Genomic DNA, 13,989 nt, shown 5'->3' with positions numbered 1-13,989 from the left:
GAGGCTATAGTAGAAGACACTTGCCCAAGATGCCACACAGTGGGACTGAACCCGGGACCATGTGGTTGGTAAGCAAGCTACTTACCACACAGCCACTCCTACACCTAAAAGTAAGTTGCGAGCTCACCAGGATTCGAACCTGGAATCTTCTGATCCGTAGTCAGATGCGTTATCCATTGCGTAGATTATTTGTTTGTTTGCAATTTTATATTTTTTAAAAAGTGTGTTAAAATATTAAAGAAGACTCTTGTCACAGCATCCTTCATCTTTCAAACGACTGTCCTTGATGTTCTCCTTCAACTTTGGAAACAACCAAAAATCACAGGAAGAAAGGTCTGAACTGTGAGGAGGGTGAGGAACAGTTTTGATGGCCGTCTCTGTCAACTTGTTGATTACCAGGATGCTCATCACTGAGCATTCTGGGAAGAAATTTTGCACAAATTTTGAGCATGTTCAGATCTTCATGAATAATTTTGTGTATTATTCCTTTACTCAACCATTCCATTTATATTCTGATCCCCGTCCCTTGTGAATATACCTGAAACTTTGCCACCATCCCTATCCTGCTCTTTCTCACTTTCTCTCTCTCTCTCTCTATCTCTCTCTCTCTCTCTCTCTCTCTCTCTCTCTCTCTCTCTCTCTCCTGCACTTCCCTCAGGTTGGTAACCATGTATTTCCTTTGCGGCAGTGCACCTGTTTCTGTCTTCATTCATCTGATCTCTCTCTCTCTCCCGCTGATAATCAACAAGTTGACAGAGATGGGCATCAAAGCTGTTCCTCACCTTCCTTACAGTCCAGACCTTTCTCCCTGTGAGTTTTGGTTGTTTCCCAAGTTGAAGGAGAACATCAGTTACAGTCGTTTGAAATATGAAAGATGCTTTGATAAGGGGAATTAATATTTCCTGTCATGGAGCTCAGATGTTTTGAGGAAGTCTAGAAATGTTCATTTCGGGAAAATATTGCCCAAAGGCAACAAAGTTAATCACATTTTGATGGATATTTCTAATAAAGAATAAAAGGAAAGAACTTATTTCAATTTGACTAAATACTGTGATATATATAATATAGCTGCAGAATTTCTTGACATTTTGAAATATTATGAAAAAAAAAAAAACAATGAAATAAAATTCAAAATGAAAAATACATGAAATAATATTTTATCTCTTTTTCTACTTTTGTTTCAGTAACAAAATATTGTGCAAGATACTTTCCACCTTTTTCATTGGTTTGTTGGTGATGCTTGGCACAGTTGAAAGTACAGTAATGAAGATTTTAACTTCTTTAATAATAATCAATCAATAATCAAGTAAATTGCCTATCATCTCACTCCTTCGTAATCACCTCTGTGAGGTTCAACATCTACAATAATTTGCCTGTATCAGTAGTCATCAACCACCAGCTTTATGCAGCTCTCTTCATCCATACACGTCACATGACCAGACCAGCACAGTCTTCGCTCTTGCACGCTACATCTGATATCTTTTATACCCAATTTTTAGCATGTGTATATGCATGTATATATTCACATAATTATGTATATATATATATATATATATATATATATATATATATATATATATATATATATGTATGTATGTGTGTATGTATACGTCTAATTTCTTAACAATCTTTATCATCTTTTTTTATCTCTCCCTCTTCCTTCTCTCGTTTTAATACTTTGATACAATGTTTCGTTGCCATTAAATATTGTTACATAATTTTCCCTACTCTGTTTTTTCCTTTTCTCTGGCAATCACACACACACACACACACACACATATATATATACATGTTTATAGTTGTGGATATCTGCCCGTGTTTATATATAATTGTGGATATCTGTCTGTCTGCTCATATTTAAAACCCGTATAACACAGTAAAAAGTTTACTTAGTTATTATAAAAATTTAGCTCAGTTTATTCTTCTGCCAATGCATCCACTAATTATCTAATCTGATCTCTAACTCAGTTGTAGCCCTCTGTTATGAATTTAAAAAAAAAAAAAAGACTGAAATAGTTGGAGGTAGATACACAAAATACATTTTATTTGGGCTTAATATAATAATCTGCAAGCTAAATTCTATTTAGTAAAAGTCAAACCAGCAAGTGACCATCCATGTAGCCATTTGAACTGTCAGTATTGCAGCAACATTTTCTTTTACATACATACTATTGGAGGTGAAATATAATCTTAGGTCTTCATGCTCAGAATAAACAACAAGCTTCTTACAGCTAGAGAATTAATTGACTGATCCTTTAAGAAATGGAGTAGATTAAAGAAAGCAAATCAGCAATAACAATTTCCTGTTATAGGTTAAATAATATAACCAATATTTGATTATGAAATTTCCTTTCTGTTTTGCTTTATCCATCCTGTATTAAGTATGAAACTTGAAGTAAAGCAGCATAAAAACACCAGCATATTGAATGATTTGTTGTTAAAAATGCACATATTGACCTCATAAGAGGGTCACTACTAAAAACGTTTTCCTTGTAATGTGCTTCAAATCTGGTGGCATCCATCTATAGTTAGAAATCGTAGGTGTAAAGAATACAGTCAGCTAAATGAGCTATCTATATCTGAAATTTGTGCCATCTTAATTCTAGTCTATGGGAATTTTATCTTGCATTTCTAGTTTGTATATACAAGAAATAAAAATATTGATTACTGTTTGTAAAAATTGTTCCCATTGAGAAACAGAAATTGGAATTTTGAGATTTTACATTAAGAAAGTAAAAAGTAAAAATCAAAAATTTGAATTGAAAATAGATCCAAATCTGAACATCAATATTTGAATTTTTATTAAATTGAATTTCAAATTGAGTTTTAATTTCAGTTTCATGTCATTTTTTTTTGTTTAACTTCTGCTTGTTTTAAACTACAAAAATATTGCAGTTCTATATATCTAAATTGAAAGGAACAAAAATGATCAAAGAGAATCAAACTTTCTGTTTGTTGCTAGTGTATATGGTACATTTACCTTTTAAGCAAACTACAGTAAATAGTTTATTATAGATTTGATCATAAAAAAATTATACTGCTTTCTATTTCTATTCCTTTCTATTTTATTGTTTCAACCAATGCTTCATATGCCATACCAAATACTTCAGTATAAATAATTTTTTTTTATATCAGCTGCTTGCAGTAAATTGCCTCAACAAATAATAGTAAAGGAAAATCAAAAACCTGGTAAGGAAATTTTTGTTTACTACATCAAGTTAATTTTGCATCTTTTGAAGACACAATATATATTTATTTCATAGAAATACATTTAGAAAATAGTGATAAGAACGATAAACTTTAGCTACATCATTACCTTCGTATATATATCTATATATATATAAAACTGAGAATGTCTGTCTGTCTGTATGTGTGCATCACTAAAACTCGGGAAAAACCCAACCGATGTCATTCAAATTTTACATATGCACTCCTTACGACCCATGGAGTGTCATGCGACCAGAAATGTTTCAGCTTCTTGCCTAATGCAAGCTCGGAGCAATGTCTTAGACTGTTTTGGTATTATGTGTCAAAAGTGAAACAATAACAACTCTCTTGTAATATGAGATAATAGTTACACTATTAATAGTTTCACTATGTATATAATATATACATAGTGAAACTATCATTTCATTATATATATACATGCATATATGCTTATATATATATCATCATCATCATCATCGTTTAACGTCCGCTTTCCATGCTAGCATGGGTTGGACGATTTGACTGAGGACTGGTGAAACCGGATGGCAACACCAGGCTCCAGTCTGATTTGGCAGAGTTTCTACAGCTGGATGCCCTTCCTAACGCCAACCACTCAGAGAGTGTAGTGGGTGCTTTTACGTGTCACCCGCACGAAAACGGCCACGCTCGAAATGGTGTCTTTTATGTGCCACCCGCACAAGCCAGTCCAGGGGCACTGGCAACGATCTCGCTCGAAAATCCTACAGGAGCCAGTCAGGCGGTACTGGCAACGGCCACGCTCAAAATGGTGCATCTCATGTGCCACCCGCACAAGAACCAGTCCAGGGGCACTGGCAACGATCTTACTTGGCTTGCCGGGTCTTCTCACGCACAGCCCATTTCCAAAGGTCTCGGTCCGTAGTCATCGCCTCGGTGAGGCCCAATGTACGAAGGTCTTGCCTCACCACCTCAGCCCAGGTCTTCCTGGGCCTACCTCTTCCACGGGTTCCCTCAACTGTTAGGGTGTGGCACTTTTTCACGCAGCTATCCTCCTCCATTCTCACCACATGTCCATACCAGCGCAATCGTCTCTCTTGCACGCCACAACTGATGCTTCTAATGTTCAGCTTTTCTCTCAAGATACTTACACTCTGACGGGTATTCACATTGACATTACACATCCAACGGAGCATACTGGCTTCATTCCTTGCGAGCTTACGTATGTCCTCAGCAGTTACAGCCCATGTTTCACTGCCATGTAGCATGGTTGTTCGTACGCATGCGTCATACAGTCTGCCTTTTACTCTGAGTGAGAGTCCCTTTGTCGCCAGCAGGGGTAAGAGCTCTCTAAACTTTGCCCAGGCTATTCTTATTCTAGCAGCTACACTTTCAGCGCACCCACCCCCACTACTAACTTGGTCGCCCAGATAGCGGAAGCTATCGACTACCTCTAGTTTTTCACCCTGGAATGAGATAGAAGTTGTTTCCTGTTTGTTTGCAGTCTTTATTGCACCTGAACATCTGCCACAAACAAAAACTAACTTGCTAGTTAACCTGCCTTTGATGTTGCTGCACCTCTTATGTGTCCATAGCTTGCACCGGGTACATCTTATAGAGTTACTACCTACTCCTTTTCTACATACTGAGCAGGGCCATCTACCTGAAGGGGTTTGTGTTTTATCTACCTTCCTACTTATTAGGATTTTGGTTTTAGCTAGGTTGACTCTAAGGCCCTTCAATTCTAGACCTTGCTTCCACACCTGAAACTTCTCCTCTAGTTCTGATAGTGACTCCGCAATTAGGGCAAGGTCATCAGCATAGAGGAGCTCCCAGGGGCAACCTGTCTTGAACTCCTCTGTGATTGCCTGGAGGACTATGGTAAATAATAGGGGGCTGAGGACGGAACCTTGGTGGACCCCTACCTCTACCCGGAATTCATTGCTGTACTCATTTCCAACCCTCACCTTACTGGCCGCATCTCTGTACATGGCTCGCACAGCTCTCACTAGCCATTCTTCTATCCCAAGTTTCCTCATTGACCACCAGATAAGGGATCGGGGGACCCTGTCAAAGGCTTTCTCCATGTCAACGAAAGCCAGGTACAGAGGTTTATCCTTGGCTAGGTATTTCTCTTGCAACTGTCTCACTAGAAATAAGGCATCAGTAGTGCTTTTACCTGGCACGAACCCAAACTGCATCTCATCTAAATTGATTCGCTCCCTAATTAGTTGGGCTATGACCCTCTCTGTAACTTTCATAACCTGATCTAACAGCTTGATGCCTCTGTAATTATTTGTATCTAAAGCGTCCCCTTTACCTTTGTAGCAGTTGACTATGATGCTGCTACACCAGTCATAGGGTATGACTCCTTCGTGTATCACCTGGTTCGTAATACGGGTGACTAGGCTATAGCCAACACTGCCAGATATTTTGAGCATCTCTGCAGTGATTCCTGATGGGCCGGGGGCTTTCCCAGTCTTCATACTCTTAATTGCTTTATCTACCCTGGTACTATCAACTCGGATAGCTGGTCCCTCTATTGGGTCGACATAAGGCAGGCTCTCTTTCTCCCATTCATTCTCTTTATTAAGCAATCTATCGTAGTGGCATCTCCAGACCTCTTTCTTTGCATCCTCATTTAATGCAAGCGTACCATCATCCATGCGAACACATTTCTCTCCTACAACATCACTATTCTCTCTCCTACACTGTCTTGCAACCCGAAATACCTCGAGTCTTTGGTCCTCACGGCGCAGAACATTGGCAAATCTTTCCTTATCTGCTTCCCCTCTGGCTAAATAAACCTGTCGCCTAGCCTCCCTTCTGGCACATTGGTACAATTCCCTGCTACCACCGTTCTTCCAGTCCTTCCAAGCTTGTTTCTTTTGTCTAATAGCCCTGTCTACCTCCTTGTTCCACCACCACGTTACTCTGGGTTGGGAGGGGACCTTACACCACCCACAAATCTGGTCGGTGGCTTTCAACAGGTTGTCCCGCAGAAATCTCCAATTGTCTTCCATCTCCAATATATATATATATATATATATATATATCAGGTCATCCCATAAGTTTTGTCTGAATTTTGAATAAAGTAAACAAGTGATCAAATGTTATATTCAATTGTCTGCTAATGCCATAAAATCTGAACCTAAGCAACTACTGTTAAAGTAAGATGTAGCCTATTGTTAGTTCAATCATGTAGAAGTAATATACCCATACATAAAAGGGAAAATTAAATACACAAAAAAGGTCATACAATAATCATCAGAAAAACCACAAATTTTAGCTAGAGGACAAGAGTAAAAGCAGACTTTATACCAAATATCAAACCAGTTGCACAATAGAAAACCATTTTCTTATTTCCTTAAACCTTTGCTTTTCCTATGTATCACATGGCAAACACAGGACATATTTTTCTGCAGCCCACACATCATATTTTATACATATTCCCAATTTTTTCTTCTACTAGAGTAGCTTGGGACTTTGGAAAAGAGAGTTTTATTTTACTCAGAGTATATGAAACAAAAGTTAACTAAAAGTCTGAAAACAATCGCAGACATTTAGGACAAACAACTTTTTAGTGAAAGTATGATGGTAAAAATCATGGCTGTATAGCTACAAATGCAACTTACACACTGCCTAGAAACTGACAAAACAACTTTTTAGTGAAAGTATGATGGTAAAAATCATATAAATGCTTTTGACAGGTAAAGGATTAAGCAAGGCACAAAATGTGTCTTATCCCAGTTTGCTTGACTGGCAAAATCATTATAGTAAATGCATCCAGCTACAAAAAGAAATGTTTTCAATAAACGTCATCTCATCTTTTCTAGCATGCAAAAATTGATTATAAAACAGTAAAAATGAAGAAAAACAAAATGCTGAGTATACCGTGAATTAAATGCTATCATTTTACTGATAGTAACTTTTCTTTTTCAGGCACTGTTGTTGCAACTTTTGAAGTGACTGGAACCAATAACCGTAAATTAATTTTAAAGGGAGATATACTGCACAATTTAAAAGTAGTAGAAAATCCTTCTTGTACTAATACTGCAACATGTACCAAGTTCAATTTGGTTACTATAAAAGAAATTGACAGAGAAAAAGTTCCGGTATGTGCAAAACTTCTTGAAATAATTTCCACATGCTGACATTAATAAATAATGAAAATGAAATAAAATGAATAAAAAACAAAACAGCATTGTTCATAAGGGCATTTTCATTTATCTTTATAAAACTTTACTTGTAATCACTCAGTTGAGAATGGGATGAGACTTAAAATTTCATTGGTTAATTGAGAATATAGGCCCATTTGAGAGCACACTGTCTGAGAGTGGTGGTAGACAAAAGTCAACACAGAAGGTTTTGCGCTTGGTGAATGTAAATGAGATGGGGAGGAAAGAGGAGAATTATGTTGTACAAAATTTAGTCATGTTGACTGAGAAATGTCAGATACAAAGATTGTAGGAAGTTAGTAGAGATTTTTTTAATAACAAATGAGAAGTCGCAGGTGCAATTTCAAAAGTGCAATATCTTGCAGATTGTATGAAGTCACAAGGGAAAATCAAGTGTCAAGATTTCAGTTTTCCCTTCAACTGAGTTATAGTTTGAATAATTGCAGCAACAGCCTGGACCATGCTAAAAGCATCTAAATATCCAGAAACTGGTTTAAAATCGAGCAGCTTGTTATGTTTACTACTTCAAAAGTAGACTGTGTGTTTATCATGATACCAGTGATAGAGAGGTTGTTTTGAAGGACTTGGAACATCTTCTGCCTCAGGAAGGTTCTTCTTCATTTTTGAGTAATGAAACATCTAGGTGATCTGCATTATTGTAGAGACCATGTCTCTCTTGAGGTGAATCACTATTGTCGGAAGTATTAGGCTTGAAGCAGATTTGAAAATGAACCACTATTTCCTCAAGGACCAATAAAATGAATCTTAACAAAATAAAGTGTTGTATTAAAGAAAAATAGTGTGAAAATGCAAAAGTATATTGGTATAGTGTATCAGATGAAGCATCAATAGCTCAGAGTTAGCTTAAATTATTAAAAAGGGAAAAGGCATTAAAAGTGATCTGATTGGGGTAGAAACAAATGAAAAGTAGTCGGTCAAGAGAAAGAAACATGACAAAAACTGTAAAAATGATAAGAAACACAAAGTAGATATAATTTAACTGTAGTGCTGTAGTTGCAGAGTGTTGGTGAATAAAGCGTTCTATATATTCAGTATCTAGGCAGTGTGTAAGTTGCATTTGTAGCTATACAGCCATGATTTTTACCATCATACTTTCACTAAAAAGTTGTTTTAGTTCAGCAGTTTATTGTTTTAAATGAATTAGTAGATTCATGGCCTTCTATTTATTTTTTCCCTTTTTTTGAGATAATCATTATGTAATATCTACTTTGAGTATCATTATGTATGATACTAGTTAAGGCGGTGAGCTAGCAGAATCATTACTACAACTGACAAAATGTTTAGCAGCATTTCTTCCAGCCTCCACATTCAGATTCAGCTGAGGTTGACTTTGTCTTTCATCCTTTCATGATTGATGAGATAATTACCAGGTCTTGTGTCTACAGTAGAAAGAATTATGTATGATACTAGTTTATGCATTATTTCTTTGTGGCTTTTATTGAGAATTTTGATCTTATTTACAGCAGAGTTTTCATTTGTTTTACCCTTACTAAAGTAACGTTTGACAATTGCGTAAAGTATGGTAGGAAGATCAACGAAGTTAATGTTTTGCTGGAATATTTGAAAATGTGAGGCTGAGGAGATGAAAACAGGCAGAGAAGGAGGAGTACTTAAAGGATGTATATCTGGGGAGGAAGGATTTCTGTTTTGTTTGAAGTATAGGGTAAGTTAAGTTGGATGAGTAAGTTAAACTGGATGAGGTACTTTCAACCAACTTGGTGAGAATCAGAGACAGTGTGATATTATTAACAACAACATAGAGAGAATATAACTTGATAATTGAGAGAAGAATATTGTTGAATTAAGGTTTTGCTTATATTTTGCCTTTATTGGATATATGTACTATTGTTTATGTATTTATAATAAAACATTAATTTCTTGAATGAGAACATACTTCTTTGTATTATTTTGCAGATCACATATGTTCTGTTTACTCTTGAGTTTATGGTAAGAATATATACTTCTAATACTTAACTTTTAATGAGTGGCTTAGTTGACACATAAATTGAAAGCTAAATTCCTTATATTTAATTCCAAATGTATGTATAGCTTTAATATAATCAGAAAATAATGGGAAAATAAGTGATTGTAACATCATTTAAATTGAAGGGAACTCAGTTGGGAATCTGGTCTCATATTTTCTCCTTTAAGATTTCAAAAACCTTAAGTTATTTGAAAACTATCATAAATGTACCAGCAGAAAACCACCTTGTGAGCAATTTTCTGCTAGGCATTATGATAATGATATGCTTTTCATTTGTGTGTTCATTCATTTTTATAACTGTTTTTCCATGTTGTTGTGAAAAAGGTGAACAGGTTATTGAAGCAATATCTTTTAGCTGGATGTTTTTCCTGATTCTAATTCTTACATGCTTTTCAAGGAATCTCAGATTTCACATGGCTTTGAAGGCATGAAGCAAATAGAGAAATGTCAACAAGAATACTGCTTGGATGTTGTGACTTTCAATTAAGCAAATGCAGATGTAAATAAACTGAGACACACACACACATGCATGCATGTATACACTCACACACATATGCATGCAGATGACTGGTTTCTTTCAGTTTCTGTTTACTGAATCCACTCCCAAAATCTTGATTGGCTCAGGGCGATAGTAGAGGACACTTGCCCAAGGTAGCATGCAAAACTACTCAGTTAGGAAGTGGACTTCTGAACTGCTTGGCTATGTTTGCACAATATATATATATATATATATATATATATATATATACTACCTGTGACTAAGGTTGCAGGTTGAAATTTGAACTATGTAGTTGTTTCAGATGCTGCTCTTTAGTATCCTACATTAGTACTCTCCATAGTTTGCAAGACTGATGGATGACAGTTGAAGCATAAGCCAAATGCTTTAAGTCACCAATTTTTAGTGAGGAATGTCACTGAAGAAAAAGAGTTCTATGTTTCAAGAAGTTCAGATGGCATAATTCTTTTTCACGCATAATAAGTTATTTTTACATTTTTAATGAACACTGAACAAAGTGCGTATAAAGAAATATTTTCCTGCTGTGAATGTTAATGAACATCAAATATTTGTTGAAGAATATGTGTAGCAAGACATGATTTAATCTGGCATAACTTAATATAATTTGACTTGGGTATTTCACAGACTGTAGGATGAATACAGATAAATGCCAGAAAAAGATGCACAGTGTTGAATAAGAACAATGTTAAAGAAGCATAGCTGAATTATAATAAAGACACTAGGACTGTCAAAATTAACAAAACTTTAAGATGGTTATAAGAACTGTAATAACATTTCAGCAGGAATACTAAAAGTACAGACAGAGCTGTCTACTTTGCCAAAGTTTCCAAATTAGTTATAAACAGTGAATAAGACTTCAGTTGACATATTGTGAATGCTGCTAGGTTGGTCTAATCACCCAAGTTTCCAAGCAGGTTATAAAAATGGGTAAAACAAAGCAGGTATCTTGTAGAAGCCCCTAAGGCTGCCACGCAAGTTAAAATTTCACTAATGAATCAGTGACTACATCTTGTCAACTTGAAGTATCAATAGCAATGAGGTGTTTTCGTCTTGGCAGTCCAACAGCAATATACTGTTGAGCAGTAGTTGCCACATATATCCTTCCACAACCTGAAGTAAATCGATGAAATGGGCAAAACACAACTGTGCTATGTTGCCACAACAAAATAATGCTAACGTGTCTCACTACAGAGTTATGGAAAGAGTTATAGTTCGATTAGAAACAAATTGAGATTAGATAAGACACAGTTCAGTTTTGTGCCAGGGAAAAGTATTATGGATACTTTGTTCCTAATGAGACACTTGCGAGAGAAAGCTTAACTAACTAAAAATAGTAAGCCACTGTACTTAGCATTCATCAACACGTGGAGAAAGAGCTTCCTGCTCTGTAATCAGATGACCACTGAGAAAGCTAGGGATAGGTGAATGGCTTGGGAGATCCATACTAACTATGTAAAGAAATGCTGTCAGTAAGGTGAGAGTTAACATCTTGTAGAGTTATATATATATATATATATATATATATATATATATCATCATCATCTTTATCATCATCATTTAACGTCCACTTTCCATACTGGCATAAGTTGGACAGTTTGACATGGAGTTGAGAACTGTCCAGACTCTTTATAATTATCACTTGGTTCTTCTTTTCACAGCTGTCCTCATCCATACACATCACATGACCAAACCGGTGCAGTCTTCTCTCTTGCACACAACATCTGATGCCTTTTATACCTAGTTTTCCTTTCCAATCATTTACACTCTGTTGTGAGTGTACACTGACATTACCCATCCAGCGGAGTATTCTAGCTTCATTTCTTTCAAACTTTCACAAGTCCTCTGCAGTCAAAGCTTATGTGTCACTGCCATGTATCATAGCTGTATGTACACAAAAATGACATGTCATAATATGTCACATGTGTTTGTATATTGTTATTATTGTCCCTTTAGTAAACAAATAAACAAGTAAATTGACACAATACAATGTCTGCAAGTTAATGAATACCACCTATTTCCCTTCATTTTCTTATTGCTATATAAATTAATTGTAAAATATCTTTTTACCCACACCCATCTATTGCACTTGGTAATGCAATGAAAAAACGCTAGTGTAATAATAATTGGGCATTCTTCCAGCAGTATATTGGATAGATATCCCTTAGTGGGTTGGATTCACAACCCCTAACTTTCTTGGATTTATATATATATATATTCAGGTACACGACACTGCTTTTCCCCTTCCCAGGCTACAGGCCCACACCCCCAACACCCATACTGTTACGATTGGCACTCTCAACGTCGGCACGCTGAAAGGTAGATCTGGTGAAATTGTTGAGATGGTTGAACGGAGACGCGTAGATATGTGCTGCATCCAGGAAGTAAGATGGAGAGGAGGTTCTGCGAGGTTTCTCACAGGCAAAGAACACAGGTACAAGATTTTCTGGGCAGGGAACACTGACGGGGTCGGGGCGTAGGAATACTTCTAGCAGAGAAATGGGTGGATAAGGTAATCGAGGTAGTTAGAGTAAGTGACAGAGTACTTAAGATTAGACTAGTGCTTCATCATAGATTAGCTACTGTCATCTCAGCCTATGCACCTCAACCGGGGCTACCAGATGGTCTGAAAGACCAATTCTATGACACCCTCTTGCAAACTACCTCGTCGACGAGTGACAGGGACCTTCTCTTTGTGGCTGGATACTTCAATGGTCATGTCGGACGTCGTGCTGGAGGCTTCCATGGCATACATGGAGGCTATGGCTTCGGTTCCCGCAATGAGGAGGGAACCAGACTGCTGGAGTTCTGTGATGCAACCGATCTTATGGTCTGCAATACCAACTTCAGGAAACCTGCCAGTCACCTAGTCACCTACCGCTCCGGCAGACACTCTAGCCAAATCGACTACATCCTCGCCAGAAATAAGGAAAGAGGGCAGCTTATAAATGCCAAAACCTACCCTGGCGAAGAATGTACCCCACAACATAGATTAGTAGTTAGCGACTTTGGGATCAAGGCAAAATGGGTGCCCAGAATTAGACCGGCTTGGAGGAGAAGGGTGTGGAAGCTTAAAGACCCTGCAAATGAACAGAGACTTAGAGACAAGTTACTTGAAGCATTTGACGAAATAGAAGGGGATATAGCATCATACAACGTGGAAGACAATTGGAGATTTCTGCGGGACAACCTGTTGAAAGCCACCGACCAGATCTGTGGCTGGTGTAAGGTCCCCTCTCGACCCAGAGTAACGTGGTGGTGGAACAAGGAGGTAGACAGGGCTATTAGACAAAAGAAACAGGCTTGGAAGGACTGGAAGAACGGTGGTAGCAGGGAATTGTACCAATGTGCCAGAAGGGAGGCTAGGCGACAGGTTTATTTAGCCAGAGGGGAAGCAGATAAGAAAAGATTTGCCAATGTTCTGCGCCGTGAGGGCCAAAGACTCGAGGTATTTCGTGTTGCAAGACAGTGTAGGAGAGAGAATAGTGATGTCGTAGGAGCGAAATGTGTTCGCATGGATGATGGTACGCTTGCACTAAATGAGGCTGCAAAGAAAGAGGTCTGGAGATACCACTACGATAGATTGCTTAATAAAGAGAATGAATGGGAGGAAGAGAGCCTGCTGTATGTCGACCCAATAGAGGGACCAGCTATCCGAGTTGATAGTGCCAGGGTAGATAAAGCAATTAAGAATATGAAGACAGGGAAAGCCCCCGGCCCATCAGGAATCACTGCAGAGATGCTCAAAATATCTGGCAGTGTTGGCTACAGCCTAGTCACCCGTATTACGAACTAGGTGTTACACGAAGGAGTCATACCCAATGACTGGTGTAGCAGCACCATAGTCAACTGCTACAAAGGTAAAGGTGACGCTTTAGATACAAATAATTTGAGAGGCATCAAGCTGTTAGATCAGGTTATGAAAGTTACAGAGAGGGTCATAGCCCAACTAATTAGGGAGCGAATCAATTTAGATGAGATGCAGTTTGGGTTCGTGCCAGGTAAAAGCACTACTGATGCCATATTTCTAGTAAGACAGCTGCAGGAGAAATACCTAGCCAAGGATAAACCTCTGTACCTGGCTTTCGTTGACATGGAGAAAGCCTTTG

General features: G+C 37.6%; 1 protein-coding gene across 2 annotated transcripts in view; it reads left to right on the top strand.

Annotated features, from left to right (window-relative positions):
• LOC128247026 (cadherin-23-like) overlaps positions 1-13,989 on the top strand; it is an 88,317-nt gene that overhangs the window by 6,457 nt on the left and 67,871 nt on the right. Inside the window, exons 2-5 of one of the 2 annotated variants that reach the window (XM_089347733.1) lie at positions 1,185-1,255; positions 3,136-3,189; positions 7,126-7,298; positions 9,297-9,329. In XM_089347733.1, the coding sequence (XP_089203859.1) occupies positions 1,185-1,255; positions 3,136-3,189; positions 7,126-7,298; positions 9,297-9,329 (331 nt within the window). Of the gene's footprint in view, positions 1-1,184; positions 1,261-3,135; positions 3,190-7,125; positions 7,299-9,296; positions 9,330-13,989 lie in introns of both variants that reach the window. The other variant, XM_089347734.1, reaches the window with a different exon arrangement.

This window comes from Octopus bimaculoides, chromosome 2 (assembly GCF_046866305.1).
Source record: "Octopus bimaculoides isolate indiv1 chromosome 2, ASM4686630v1, whole genome shotgun sequence".
Lineage (NCBI taxonomy): Eukaryota > Metazoa > Mollusca > Cephalopoda > Octopoda > Octopodidae > Octopus > Octopus bimaculoides.
The sequence above is the reverse complement of the archived record's forward strand: the minus strand, read 5'-3'. Positions and strand labels throughout refer to the sequence as shown.